Here is a 15,931-nt window from a genome sequence, read left to right on the forward strand (position 1 = left end):
CTTCGGACTAAAGAACCGTCGGAATAAAGAACCGTCGGACTATAGAGCTTCCACCGCTTAGGCGCTTCGTTTGAATAAACATGAACGAACTCTCCAGCCGATGACATCCTTAACAGGGATTATGTCCGGACCCTGAGATAATCTCCTTGTCATAGTATTTTAAAACTATCTATGTGTTTCAATTAATTTTCTGACATGGAGAAGCAATAGATTATGTTACCCATTTGTGCCCATTTGATTTGCTGATAAGCTGTTCATTGAGAGGTACATTTTGTTCAGGGCAAAAGGGTTCCGCCATTAAATCGGTAAGTACCGGTATAGGCCTGTATAAAAGTTGTTTCACAAATTGACATTTAATTTGGGTGGGGATGAGGGAAGGAGAGGTGGAGGAGGGATACGGAGAATGATAGGGGGACTGGAGGAAGAGAGAAAGAGAAAGCAATGAAGAAATATAAATAAATAGAAGTAAATAAATAGAAAGATAAGGCATATTATAGGAATTATATATATAGGGACAAAAGGTAAGAGGGGATGGAGAAGGGAAGGGAGAAAAGGAGAGGGAGTGATACTTTAGCAAGGAAAGAATAAGTACAGAGAAAGGAAAAGAAAGGAATGGTAAATGAATGTAGGCCTAATAACATTCTAGGCCTAATAACATTATAGAAACTAAACACAGCCCCCCCACATAGGCCTAACACTAACAGGACTATTATATAGGCAGCCATTCGATGATGTCAATGCCTTTATGCGTTACGTAATTACGTAATTTTAAAAAACGCCCAGTCAGATGTACTTCACACCTACCAAGCAAGTTACCCAATTTCGAAAATTGGACGTTGAATGTACAGTCTCATGAATATTGATTGGCAACATTTTCCAATATGTCAGCGCTCAAATCGGACACACTAGAACAATAGACCCTGCAGTGCGTTGGTTATAAGCCTATTCAATAAAGTCAAAGGGGTTTCTTAAAATCACGAATATCCATTTTAAAAGCCAGGGGGCAAGTAAGGGAGTGAAGGAGGGGTTGAGGGATGAAAAGAGTAGAAGCGGATGAAAATATGATATAAAATAAATGGCCGATGCTATTTTTTTAAATTTTCAGAGTATAGTGTAGTATGAAAATGTAGAAATATAATCAAGTATTTGCTCTACCTGCTTTTCTACGAAAAAATAAAAAGTCCCATACCTCACCTAGGTAATTTTAGACATTTCAGTCAATATTTCAGGGAATGGTCATATCCTTGGGAAATGCGGTTAGAGGTCGTATTGTGACGGGGGATTATATCGGGATTTGTTGCAGTTGACGCATATAAAGACAATCAAGCCACGCATGATAAACATCAGAGCGAACAACATCGGCAGACTTAATCAACTATAGGCCTACCTGTTGCCTGAACTGATTTTGTAACATCACATCCCCACTCTACCCCATGACGTTTGATAATAGAAGAAAGCTAATATTTTTCACTCCTTCACAGTGGTAATGAAAATAGCTGCGCTAAATCCTAGCCGTGAGACAGCTAAAAGTTTTTAAGCGATAAACTAATAACCTCATACAAATCAAATAGTTTAATTTTTTTACAGTCACGTATTGGATAGATCCAGTTTATATCTTCGATGAGTGTGATGGCACGGGGGAGGTAGTCGTTCACAGAGACGGGTATTTAGAAAACGCTGATGATGAAGTTGGTAAGCTTAAAATATAATGTCGCGTAAATGTTGCATGACAATGTTGAATTTGTTTATTTATTGTGCTTTAATCGCTTCAGCTGAAGGGCACCCAAATAACAATGCTAATCTTAAAGCCATATCGTAACATTTCCATACAAATTAGATTATTTTTTTTTGCCATAAAATGTTAGCTTTTATTATCAGATATGTCTTCTTTGGAAATTGGAATTTACTACCAGCGCCGATGTGGCCAATGCGTACTTGTCATTTCGACGTGTCGATCGTGCTACAGCGGCACTATCCTTTGATGTATGTATGGCCGTCCCGCACGTCATGTACGTACAGTGTTGTGAACATCGCGTACGCGTTAGATTAATATGTCCATTGTTATAATTAAACGGTTCTGGCGTTTTATTCAAAATCAGAGTTATTCAAAATATCTGATTTTGACAAAACTACAGCACCTAGGGAATTGATTTGTATTTCTTTGCCACAAAATGTGTATTTTTGCTGTCTGATATGTCCCCTTTAATTTTGAGCCAAACAACTGAGGTAAAGGAATGAAAATCACAATTTAATTACAGCGCCGATGTCGGACGTATTGACTCTTTATATGACCAAGCTGTACGCCATGAACGTACAGTGCTATCTACAGATTGTAAAAGAAATATAGTACCAGTTTATGTTCACCCATGTGTCCTAGACAAAGACAAATATCAACATCAAACAATGTACCTCTTGTTTCTGATTTAAAGGGGCATTTCGTGATCCACAGCCTCATCCCCCCACTTTTCTCCAAAAAAGTTGAGATTTTTATATCACTGGAAACCTCTTGGTACATAATGTTTATGTACAAAATATTTCTTGCAGATTAATTCGTTTAGCAAAGATATCGTGAAATTTGAATTTCGTTCTGGTGCACCCGAACGAAATTACAACGCATTGTCTATGGAGCAGTGTAATACACATAATCATGTATAACTCGCGAACGCAAAATCGGAATCAACTGACATTTTGGGAATAGGCTTTTTTCGTGGATATGTACTGAAAAATGTCATAAAAAGAGGATGCTAGGATCACGAAACACTCCTTTAAGACTTCATTAATTTGTTGAAATTGGTTGAGAATTGAAAAAACGTTATGATCTAAAAGGAAGGAACGAAATCCCGAAATGTTGCACTTTTATATTCTAATCAGTTAAAGCAACGCCATAATAAATGAATGGAATCAATGGAATCAGTGCCAATCAATTTAAAATTGGGCGCTAGTTCTCTTGTTCAAAAAGTTTGAATTAAACAATGGGACAAGTAGTTAAAAATATCGGATTTTGTCAAAATATATTAATACAGCAAAAAAGTCATGATTTTTGTAGGGTATATTTGTACTTTGATGTACATTACAATCATGTAAAAAATCAGAATTGTAACGAAACCTGATGGAGTCATGATCAGCAAATGTTATGTTTGTGTCTTTAATACTTTTTATTTTATTTTAACAGGTTTATACACGAGAGCCGTATCTGCTTATACTGATGATTTTATAGAAATAGACGAGCGTTTTCCGGAGACGGTTTCATTTAATGCAGGCGATACTGCTGTTTCTCATCCAGTAATTCTAAGACCTGATAACCTGGTTGAAGGAATTGAATATTTTGAGGTTATCATAACAACACCGGGTGGGACGAATGCGACCCAGGCTTCGGTGCACACAGTCTTAAATACCGCAAAAGTGCTTATTTTGGACCAGTCGAGTGAGTGGGGTAGTTGTCTTATGCTTTTATTGATAATAAAAATAAGTGTCGTGTTTTGTCTAACTAGCTCTTGATAAACTATAATTCAAACATCACACTAAAACAAAGTTATGTGTATACTGTTACACCCTTTTAAAAGACTAATCCATTCCCCCAGTAAACGTCCATGTTATTGTTCAAGCAGCCTAAACGACACATATCTATGTGAAAAGTCGCTGTATTCATTGATCCTAAAATTTCTTCTGGGTGAGTTTAGATATAGTCAGTATTTCATGGAACATTGACCATATCCATTGGAAAAATATTTAGAGGTTGTATTGCGAAGGGGTATTAGGATGTTGCAGTTGACATCTAAACTCCTCAACAAAAGTTTGGAAAGTTGAAGAGCTACAATATTCTCCTTTACAATGACAATAACCTTACACGTCTTGTGAATGTAGTGGTGTCTCGAACAAAATTTGCCAAATTGATCATTATTCTGAAAAACAATACGCAGCCACAACATCCTGGCATCTCCTCCTCCTCCTCCTCCTCCTCCTCCTCATGCTGCTCACCAGCCTGGTTACATTTTGCTGTGGGATGGCATTCCATTCTTCAACAAGAATTCGTCGCATGTCATTCAATGTGGTTGCATTGGTTACTCTGGCATGCACAGCACGACCAAACTGGTCCCACAGCTATTCAATCGGGTTGAGATCCCCACTACATTCACAAAACGTGTACTTTAATATAAAGTAGCTATCCAATGATATGGAATACGATATGAACATAGATATGAACATGAGATATAGATGCTTGAAAAAACTTTCCAAACTTTTGTTGAGGAGTAGTACGTACCAAACAGTTGCTGCCTGTTGTGACCCTTGTTCTCCTAATTGGTTTTGTAACATTACAAAATTAGCTGTTTATATATATATTTCTTTTTAATTATTAACAAACCCACAATTGATAAATTAGTAACATTAATCAAAAATCATACTTTTACAGTCAATTATTGGATTGATCCCGTTTATATCTTCTACGAGGATACCATAGCCGATGTAGTCGTTCACAGAGACGGGTATTTGGGAAACACTGATGATGAAGTTGGTAAGCATGCCGGGTAAATATATGTGAAAGTGTTGAAAACTGATTTTTTTCGATCGGCAGAAAGGTACCCAAATGACAATACTAATCGTAAGAGCTGCCCATGAACAAACCGAGACGGCATTGAAACAGCGCAGGTGTAATCATACTACTCCTTTCGAAATTGACTGCGATATAGGCGATAGGTGTGACTCTCTATGCACGGGGCCGACGGCTTAACGTCCCCTGCGACGGACGGAGTTATCTCATGGATTATTACCCAATTATAAATGGACCATGAAGAGAGCGGAAGTCTGTATTTAAAACACAGATGTTTCCTTTTTATGTCCAATATTTTACACCTCAATACTCCAGCAAGCTGTTACAGCCTGGAATTGAACCCAGGACCTAACGTCCGACCCTAACCGTTATGCCACGCTCTCACCAAAGAACTGACTGGAACTCCATTTAAAGCCGTATTGTAATTTCCATAGAAATAGATTTGTATTTCTTTCCCAATAAATGTTAGTTTTTACTGTCCGATATTTCCTCCTGACCCGAACAACTGAGGTAAAGAAGAGAACATGTAAATTTATGCGTCTGTCACATTTGGACGGACTGGGTCGACGTACATCAAAGTATACAAAAAAAAATTATTCAGTGGTTAAAATCACCAGTCTGGCAGAAAATTCGGGTGGGATTTGGGGTCCGATTTCCGTTCGTCTCTCTATGCGTTGTGACCAGTAAATAATCCTACAGTACTACTAGATGAATACGCATGTCCGATCGTTCAACGTCCAACAAATGATCGGCGAATCCGTCCCAGGTGTCGACCCTATTTGAAAAGTGTGGGGGGGGGGGCAGGTATAATTGGATAATGTAAATTGCGTGACGCAGGGGAGTAATGGAGCCATATATTAACCAGATTATTGGATACAATTTTAGTTTGAAAAACCGGAAATTGCTGAAATGAAGGCATATTTGTACATTGAAGCCATTCATGTACAAGTTTTTCCTTTTATTGTTTAAAGCATAAAGTGTTGGATGTCATAAGCAGAAGAGAAAAGGACGACTTATTAATCTATACGCAGGGTGTGTCTGAGTTGTTCCCCTGAGTAGCGTTTTACAAAATGAAGGCCCGGATGAAAGCCATTTGGTAGATGGGTTTGACACTATTATCGTGTAAAACTTAAGCATAAAAATGCGTCCACATGAGAAATTAATTGAAGCCATTTTGGAAAAAATTTCAAACTTAATGTCCAATTGATTATCAGTTTTACACTTTTATTGCTTTAAACAAGAACATAAAGGGCCCAAACTCAATTTTCAAAATTAGCCATTTTACACTAGTCCACTAGACTTCAGACTCGCAATTGCGGGTAGCATGCATGAATTTATGTTAAAGTAGGTAATAGGCTTTTTAAAGTACACAATGCCACGGGCCCAATACTATCGACGGGTCGGCAGTATCTTTACAGACTTTTTGGCCAATGACCCGCCTTTAAACACTGCCTAAAAAAATCACAGGCCTATACTTATGCTTACTATTGACCTCGATCTACCTAATTAGGTGCAATTTAGATTTTATCTTATGTCTCCCTTTTCTCTCCTCTTTTCTCCCTTCCTCTTCTCTTTTCTCTCTTTTCCACTTTCCTCATTTTTTTTTCTTTATTGTCTGCCACTAAATTGGGGAGGGATTTATATTGCGTCCCACCCGTTAGAAAGTACCCCCCCCCCCCCATGATCGACGCCCATGTTCGGCAGTAATACATACAGCGAAACCTCCCGAAGACCTGCAGCATATAAATAAAAGAATAAGGAACAAACTATTAAAAAAAAAGAAACAAAAAGAAAAAACATTGATATAAAAAATACATGGAAAACATTTAAAAAATCAGTAATAATTGAAAACATTGAAAATGAGAGAATTCGTCAAGAATTTAAGAACCTCATCGAGAACAAAATTATTCAAAAAACAAAACAAAACGACGACATCGTGAAAAAAAACACCGATATGAGCTAAAAGATGCAGTTATTGGCTGCTGGTTCTTATTATAACATTTGTGTCTTGGATTATGATATACAGGGATAAAAATTTACTGAAACCTTAATTGTTTTGCAGTATGTATAATAGCCTATACTTTCGACAAATATTTCGATTATATGAATTAAACAGTGGGACATGTAGTTTTATTAAAAATATCGGATTTCGTTACATACTATTAAATCAGCAACAAAAAAAAGCATTTTGTGGGGTATGTTTGTTCTTTAATTACACTACAATCATGTAAAAATCAGAATTATGACGAAACCGGGGGGTCATCATCAGTAAATGTTACAATACTATCTTTAATATTTTTCTATTTTAACAGGTATATACACGACAGCCGTATCTGCTTCTACCGCTGATTTTATTGACATACCAATATATATACCCGATACGGTTCACTTTAATATAGGTGACACTGCTGTTTCACATTCAGTCACCCTAACATTTGATGCCCTGGTTGAAGGAATTGAATATTTTGAGGTTGTTATAGCAGCACCCGGTGGGTCGAATGCAATAAAAGCACGGGTCGACACAGTCTTGAATAGAGCAAAGGTGTTTATTCTGGATCATTCAAGTAAGTAGGATAGTTGTCTTTGAACTCTTTTAGGTTATACTATTAATGATAAAAATAAACGTGTCCTGTTTTTGATTAGGCCTAAAATTTGTTTAATCGGCGTAACATGAAAACAACAGGGAAGGTAGATAGGATTACAAGCTCCACTACTCCATAGCCCTTTGTGGTCAAACGTCACGCATGAGCAATTTCGGATAAAATGTGATTTTTACTGAAAATGCTTTTTGTCCTACATATATAAATGGGATTTGGACATAGACCTTGGTTATAGCCGTGGCCAATAGGGTTCTCAAAGAGTTGGGGTCAATGATCATCAAGAGTGTACTTTTGGCACTTAAACAAATACCTTCAAAATGCTTATTTTCCAACAGATTATATGGTACGGAGATGCGACTGACACATATCATGAAATGCATTGACATTAGCTGGTGTTTGTAGGGTCCAGCCTGGTTACATTTTGCTGTGGGATGGCATTCCATTCTTCAACAAGAATTCGTCGCATGTCATTCAATGTGGTTGCATTGGTTACTCTGGCATGCACAGCACGACCAAACTGGTCCCACAGCTATTCAATCGGGTTGAGATGCCCACTACATTCACAAAACGTGTACTTTAATATAAAGTAGCTATCCAATGATATGGAATACGATATGAACATAGATATGAACATGAGATATAGATGCTTGAAAAAACTTTCCAAACTTTTGTTGAGGAGTAGTACGTACCAAACAGTTGCTGCCTGTTGTGACCCTTGTTCTCCTAATTGGTTTTGTAACATTACAAAATTAGCTGTTTATATATATATTTCTTTTTAATTATTAACAAACCCACAATTGATAAATTAGTAACATTAATCAAAAATCATACTTTTACAGTCAATTATTGGATTGATCCCGTTTATATCTTCTACGAGGATACCATAGCCGATGTAGTCGTTCACAGAGACGGGTATTTGGGAAACACTGATGATGAAGTTGGTAAGCATGCCGGGTAAATATATGTGAAAGTGTTGAAAACTGATTTTTTTCGATCGGCAGAAAGGTACCCAAATGACAATACTAATCGTAAGAGCTGCCCATGAACAAACCGAGACGGCATTGAAACAGCGCAGGTATAATCATCCTACTCCTTTCGAAATTGACTGCGATATAGGCGATAGGTGTGACTCTCTATGCACGGGGCCGACGGCTTAACGTCCCCTGCGACGGACGGAGTTATCTCATGGATTATTACCCAATTCTAAATGGACCATGAAGAGAGCGGAAGTCTGTATTTAAAACACAGATGTTTCCTTTTTATGTCCAATATTTTTACACCTCAATACTCCAGCAAGCTGTTACAGCCTGGAATTGAACCCAGGACCTAACGTCCGACCCTAACCGTTATGCCACGCTCTCACCAAAGAACTGACTGGAACTCCATTTAAAGCCGTATTGTAATTTCCATAGAAATAGATTTGTATTTCTTTCCCAATAAATGTTAGTTTTTACTGTCCGATATTTCCTCCTGACCCGCACAACTGAGGTAAAGAAGAGAAAATGTAAATTTATGCGTCTGTCACATTTGGACGGACTGGGTCGACGTACATCAAAGTATACAAAAAAAAATTATTCAGTGGTTAAAATCACCAGTCTGGCAGAAAATTCGGGTGGGATTTGGGGTCCGATTTCCGTTCGTCTCTCTATGCGTTGTGACCAGTAAATAATCCTACAGTACTGCTAGATGAATACGCATGTCCGATCGTTCAACGTCCAACAAATGATCGGCGAATCCGTCCCAGGTGTCGACCCTATTTGAAAAGTGTGGGGGGCAGGTATAATTGGATAATGTAAATTGCGTGACGCAGGGGAGTAATGGAGCCATATATTAACCAGATTATTGGATACAATTTTAGTTTGAAAAAACCGGAAATTGCTGAAATGAAGGCATATTTGTACATTGAAGCCATTCATGTACAAGTTTTTCCTTTTATTGTTTAAAGCATAAAGTGTTGGATGTCATAAGCAGAAGAGAAAAGGACGACTTATTAATCTATACGCAGGGTGTGTCTGAGTTGTTCCCTCTGAGTAGCGTTTTACAAAATGAAGGCCCGGATGAAAGCCATTTGGTAGATGGGTTTGACACTATTATCGTGTAAAACTTAAGCATAAAAATGCGTCCACATGAGAAATTAATTGAAGCCATTTTGGAAAAAAATTTCAAACTTAATGTCCAATTGATTATCAGTTTTACACTTTTATTGCTTTAAACAAGAACATAAAGGGCCCAAACTCAATTTTCAAAATTAGCCATTTTACACTAGTCCACTAGACTTCAGACTCGCAATTGCGGGTAGCATGCATGAATTTATGTTAAAGTCGGTAATAGGCTTTTTAAAGTACACAATGCCACGGGCCCAATACTATCGACGGGTCGGCAGTATCTTTACAGACTTTTTGGCCAATGACCCGCCTTTAAACACTGCCTAAAAAAATCACAGGCCTATACTTATGCTTACTATTGACCTCGATCTACCTAATTAGGTGCAATTTAGATTTTATCTTATGTCTCCCTTTTCTCTCCTCTTTTCTCCCTTCCTCTTCTCTTTTTCTCTCTTTTCCACTTTCCTCATTTTGTTTCTTTATTGTCTGCCACTAAATTGGGGAGGGATTTATATTGCGTCCCACCCGTTAGAAAGTACCCCCCCCCCCCCATGATCGACGCCCATTTTCGGCAGTAATACATACAGCGAAACCTCCCGAAGACCTGCAGCATATAAATAAAAGAATAAGGAACAAACTATTAAAAAAAAAGAAACAAAAAGAAAAAACATTGATATAAAAAATACATGGAAAACATTTAAAAAATCAGTAATAATTGAAAACATTGAAAATGAGAGAATTCGTCAAGAATTTAAGAACCTCATCGAGAACAACATTATTCAAAAACAAAACAAAACGACGACATCGTGAAAAAAAACACCGATATGAACTAAAAGATGCAGTTTTTGGCTGCTGGTTCTTATTATAACATTTGTGTCTTGGATTATGATATACAGGGATAAAAATTTACTGAAACCTTAATTGTTTTGCAGTATGTATAATAGCCTATACTTTCGACAAATATTTCGATTATATGAATTAAACAGTGGGACATGTAGTTTTATTAAAAATATCGGATTTCGTCACACACTATTAAATCAGAAAAAAAAAAAAAAAGCATTTTGTGGGGTATGTTTGTTCTTTAATTACACTACAATCATGTAAAAATCAGAATTATGACAATACCGGTGGGTCATCATCAGCAAATGTTACAATACTGTCTTTAATATTTTTCTATTTTAACAGGTATATACACGACAGCCGTATCTGCTTCTACCGCTGATTTTACTGACATACCAATAGGTATACCCGATACGGTTTACTTTAATAGAGGTGACACTGCTGTTTCACATTCAGTCACCCTCACAGTTGATGCCCTGGTTGAAGGAATTGAATATTTTGAGGTTGTTATAGCAGCACCCGGTGGGTCGAATGCAGCAAAAGCATGGGTCGACACAGTCTTGAATAGAGCAAAGGTGTTTATTCTGGATCATTCAAGTAAGTAGGATAGTTGTCTTTGAACTCTTTTAGGTTATACTATTAATGATAAAAATAAACGTGTCCTGTTTTTGATTAGGCCTAAAATTTGTTTAATCGGCGTAACATGAAAACAACAGGGAAGGTAGATAGGATTACAAGCTCCACTACTCCATAGCCCTTTGTGGTCAAACGTCACGCATGAGCAATTTCGGATAAAAATGTGATTTTTACTGAAAATGCTTTTTGTCCTACATATATAAATGGGATTTGGACATAGACCTTGGTTATAGCCGTGGCCAATAGGGTTCTCAAAGAGTTGGGGTCAATGATCATCAAGAGTGTACTTTTGGCACATAAACAAATACCTTCAAAATGCTTATTTTCCAACAGATTATATGGTACGGAGATGCGACTGACACATATCATGATATGCATTGACATTAGCTGGTGTTTGTAGGGTCCTCACAGGGTTTTAGTTCAAATTCACACTAAATGAACCCTTACCAATTTTTCTATTACTCCTGGGGATGACAAGGCGAGTAATATCCAGCTCATAGCGAAGACCTTTCATAGGTGGGATATGGGTAGCGATAAAGTCAGTGAGATAGATTGGAAATATGCCACCTCCCCTGTTCAGTGAAGGCTCCTCCCATTTCACATAAATTGCTTCTCTGACTCCTCATACTCTCTCACCATCTGCTTTCTCTGTCCAAGATTTTAACATCCTTGTTGTCAAAGGAATGTTTAGAACTGTCCAAGTGTGTATAGACGGCATAGTCTCCACAACCAGTGCTGGCTCGTCTTTGTTGGTGCATGCGTTTGTTTTGTCTCACCGATATACAGGGTGTAACAATAAAATTTGTACAATTGCATTTTGACTTCTCAGGAAAAAACTAAAAGAGTTACGGCATAAATGTTATGTGCAATAGAGTTAGTAATATCTTGGCTAAAAGAAGACGTTTAGTTGGTGTCTTTACTAGCTTGGGTTCAAAAGTTATGTCCGATTAATTAAATCGTCCAGAAAACGTGTTGGGCCACTTTTGCTATGTTAGCGTATATCAAGTTTGAACCGCGTAGATTGTGCTTATCGTGCATTGAACATCAAAGAACTGACACAAAAGAATGATAAGTAGTGTTTCTTCATATAATTAACATAAACTTATAATAATATCATATTTATCTAAAATCTATAAATGAAGTCATGAAATTTCTTTCAAATTATCTTATAAAGTAAAGTAATTTCTCATATCCCTGAGATTGGTAAAACTGAGAACAGTTTTTGCACCCATAAGTACAAAACAATAAAAAATTGAAATTAAGTTCAGCTGGGCATCTAGCTGTTCTGGAGCGACCACTATTGCCAGCATTTCTGTCAACAAATTTTACATACTTCTCATAGTTATATATTATTGTATGCCTTGATGGAAAACGTGATTTTGGAAAATGAGCAATGAACAATCTTATGGTTTCTGCTTGACTCCATGTGCTACCGAATGTCACAACCATAAAAATACGCTCTTCCAACGTGAATTAGGGTTAAAGGTGTTGAACTGCAGCCACGATTTCTAGTAAATGAGGTTGTTATGCCAGTGCTTAGTTGTGACTTTCAAAAACTCAAGGAGATATTCTATTATGTAATCATTTCTACCACTTCGAATACCCCATTGTTTAAATCGACCTATCATAAGAGCACCGTCCAACACCGTCCAACATGGTTCAACTCTATTCAGTCACTTTGTTACACTTAGACAAAAGTGGCCCAAGCGGTTTTAAGACTAGGTTACATAATTGTCTATATCTTCACTTATCTATCTATACCTACGATTTTATTGCAACAAAGCTTATCTGGTGGCTAAAGAAATTATCTTGATAGATATAAAAATATCAAACCAGAAAATAGGCGGCATACTTGTGTCATTCTATTTTCAAAATTGTACAAATTTTATTGTTACACCCTGTACAGTTCTTCACAACCGCTGTCTTGACACTGGATCGCCTACATGATCTTAGTTTGCTTTGTCCTTGGGTTGTTTGTCTTTGGGGTGGACTAGCGCTTGACGTAACGTGTTCTTTGCGTTCGCGTTCCTGATCCTTCGCGTTCTCGCTAGAGGGAATAGTGTTCGCTCTGTGAAATAAAGTCCGTAGTACACCCAGTACACCAATCAATGGGTGGTGCGAGTCGAACAACAGATACTGATCTGAGTGAGTGTCCTTGCGATATACTGATGTTTCTAGACTGCCATCGCTTTGCACAGTGACCAAACAGTCCAAGAAAGCAACTTTGTCATATTTCATATTTCATTTCTTCCTGTTTGAACTTAATATGTTCGTTGACGCTGTTAATATGGTCGAAGAACGGAGCTAGTTGATCTTTGCGTATATCTTATTAAAAGTAATAGAGTCCGCACAGCTTACAATATGTCTTAGAGGAGCATGCGGTTTGTGTATCTTTGAACCATGATAGAACTTGGGTATTGACTCACCAGGGAACAGTTTATGATACAAATTGCGATCAGTTTGGTTTTGGAGACAGTCAATCACCTTCTTACGATAAACACTCGTGGGATCACGTTTCAGTGGTTCGTATGTCTTATCGTCGTTTAGCAGCGCACACACCTTACTCACAGCAGCAGATAGGTGTATCCCATCATGCTCCGCCGTACCACAGCAGAACTGCACATGCCACAGGGGAGTTAAGACTTTTGTTTGAAAAAATATGATCTCCAAAGTATTGTGAAACTATCCATAGCTCTCAATATCTAAACCGCCCTTACTTATGTTTTGCATGTATTTGCTATGGAGCACGCAGATGCATGATGGGATACTCCCTCCAGCTGCTGTGTACCTTATTTTTTATTTAATCATCTTCATTAACCAAAAGAAGAAGAACATATAACCCCAAGATCAACTGAGATCCATACCGATCTCAGGCAAGGGTAAACACAATTACAAACAGCAAATATACACATAAACAGTGTGGAAATACATCATGGCGGTGAGGAAACAGTTATATGACTTCTTGGACATTCCACTTTGGCTCATGTCTCGAGTTGAAGATTGAGTAAGATGACATGAGAACAGACTTAGTAATTTGGTCTTTCAATTCCGAGTCAGCTTATTTTTGTTGTCGGTGTCAATCAAGCCTCTAGAGCCGACTTCGATGGCAATTAACGAGCAGTCATACCCGGCGTCGGTAATGTCGGAAACAAGGGAAGCGTACCGATCATGTTTGATAGAGTTGGCTTTACCAATGTTCGGCTCAAATGGCACCGACAATTCAAACAGAATGACTCGCTTTTCTGTAGGCCAAAATAAAACAATGTCGGGTTTTTGGGATGTGGCAATTATGTTGGGCGGTATTGTACCGCCACCGATGGTATTATTTTGAATGTCGGCATAGACTTGTAGGTTGCCACACTTAAACGATTCAGGCTCTTTGAATGTGGATAGAAATATACGAATAACATTATTATGTCTCCATAAGTACCGATCAAGCATATTTACCCTTACAGAGGACAAGTCGTCGTCCGTATTCCATAGTGGCGTATAGTGGGGCGCCGCGAATAAACAACTTTTCGAGAAAATCGGGTTTGAAGAACTGCCAATTTAAAATTGAGTTGTGTAAATCAGACATTCATTATATTTTGTAAATGATGTGAAATTTCTGTAGTAAACTAAATAGATTTTATTGTTATATATTTTTCAAAAGAAATAAATACATACTATTGCTGGCAAACTGAAAATAAAACTATACGTCACTATGGAAAACAAACAAAACGCAATACCCTAACCTAACGTTAACCGTACGCCACCTCGGTCGCCGTGTAATCCCTATGGCGTTATTTTCGTCGTTCGTATTCAATAGTGGCGTATAGGTCCGATACGCGTACGCCACTATGACATACGATGTTTTTCATTTTTGCGGATATATTACATAATTATAAAATGTGATAAAAAGTGGCGTATGGTCGATACGCCACTATGGAATACAAAAATGTCACTTTGTAACTATACGCCACATTTAATTAATTAATTACTAATTAATTAGCTAATTATGACTGATGAGACTCAGAAAAATGAAAGAGAACATCATTAAAAACATATGTGCCAATTTAAAAAAAATGACCAAAAATCACTATACGCCACTATGGAATACAGCCGACGAAGTGTCAAAAAGTCGTTTGCCCCAGCGTTTTAAATTCGTAAATGAAGGTAGGGTATCTATGGAGGCATTAATAGGGAACTTTAACACACCTTTGGGTAAAGAATATATCAAAGATTTCCAGGTTAAATCGGTTTCACATTTTTCCAACAGCTTAGGGATATCCCCCTGGCTCAAGAGGGGCTCAACAACAGATTTCCAATGGTTATCGGTTTCAACCTTCAAATTTTGTTTAACTTGAGGTTTGATTTTACCCCATATGGTATTTTCGGGGTTTCTTATAGCCAGGGAATGGATGTTTTCGCATTCTTTAGTGATGGAAATTTTACGGACACAGGAAGATTCACGTTGGAGCTTAAGGTCCAGAGCCAGGTTTGTTACTTGATCAGCTTTGCATCTTGATCTACTTGGTATTCAGTCTTATCTAACACAACAGTGCACCTACTCTTGTCCGCTGGTAAAATAGTGATGTCATTATCTCCACCAAGCGTTTTAATGGTTTCCCGTTCCTGTTTGTTAAGATTCGAATTCGGAGTATTCGCGTTCACAAGGCAAGATGATACTTTTGACCTTATTCCTCCGCGTCCGATGTGCGCAAGTTGTTTGATAGCAGATGCAGTAATAATAAGCTCTACGTGCGGTATATGATTCGGTGCCACAGAGAAGTTCAATCCTTTCGATAAAATATATAGTTCGCTAATTTCCTCGAGGTTTTCTCAAATTTTCATACAGGTAATCATCATAAATTAGCAAAATGTACAAGGGGATGACAGTAGTAGCGTAGCCAGCACTTTTTCAGAGGTGGGCAAAGAGGGGGCAAACCGATTTTTAAGAGAGGAAACCTTCAAGAATTAACTAAAAAGTACAAAAAGGCTTAAAAATCGTACATATCAGGCCGTCCGTCATCCAACGGGGATGGGGCAAGACTTCTCACAGAGAAAGGGGCATCTGTCTCCCTTTGTCCCCTGGCTACGCCACTGGATGATACAAGTGACAGTATGACATGGTGCTAATACTAAAATTAGCTTTACTTATTCGAAGTTTTCATAATTAACATTATCGCTGCCTGAAAAACGGATATGTACTGGTGTTGCAA

The 15,931-nt window shown here is 37.7% G+C and overlaps 2 protein-coding genes across 2 annotated transcripts in view; both read left to right on the plus strand.

The window, feature by feature from the left end:
- Positions 1-15,931, plus strand: part of LOC140162401 (adhesion G-protein coupled receptor G7-like) — a 74,815-nt gene that overhangs the window by 27,861 nt on the left and 31,023 nt on the right. The gene's annotated exons all lie outside the window — the stretch shown is intronic.
- Positions 1-15,931, plus strand: part of LOC140163214 (uncharacterized) — a 41,718-nt gene that overhangs the window by 2,798 nt on the left and 22,989 nt on the right. The window contains exons 3-8 of the mRNA XM_072186611.1: positions 1,588-1,692; positions 3,173-3,424; positions 4,412-4,513; positions 6,862-7,113; positions 7,989-8,090; positions 10,440-10,691. Of these exons, the coding sequence (XP_072042712.1) occupies positions 1,588-1,692; positions 3,173-3,424; positions 4,412-4,513; positions 6,862-7,113; positions 7,989-8,090; positions 10,440-10,691 (1,065 nt within the window). The remainder of the gene's footprint in view (positions 1-1,587; positions 1,693-3,172; positions 3,425-4,411; positions 4,514-6,861; positions 7,114-7,988; positions 8,091-10,439; positions 10,692-15,931) is intronic.

Source organism: Amphiura filiformis, chromosome 10 (assembly GCF_039555335.1).
Source record: "Amphiura filiformis chromosome 10, Afil_fr2py, whole genome shotgun sequence".
NCBI lineage: Eukaryota > Metazoa > Echinodermata > Ophiuroidea > Amphilepidida > Amphiuridae > Amphiura > Amphiura filiformis.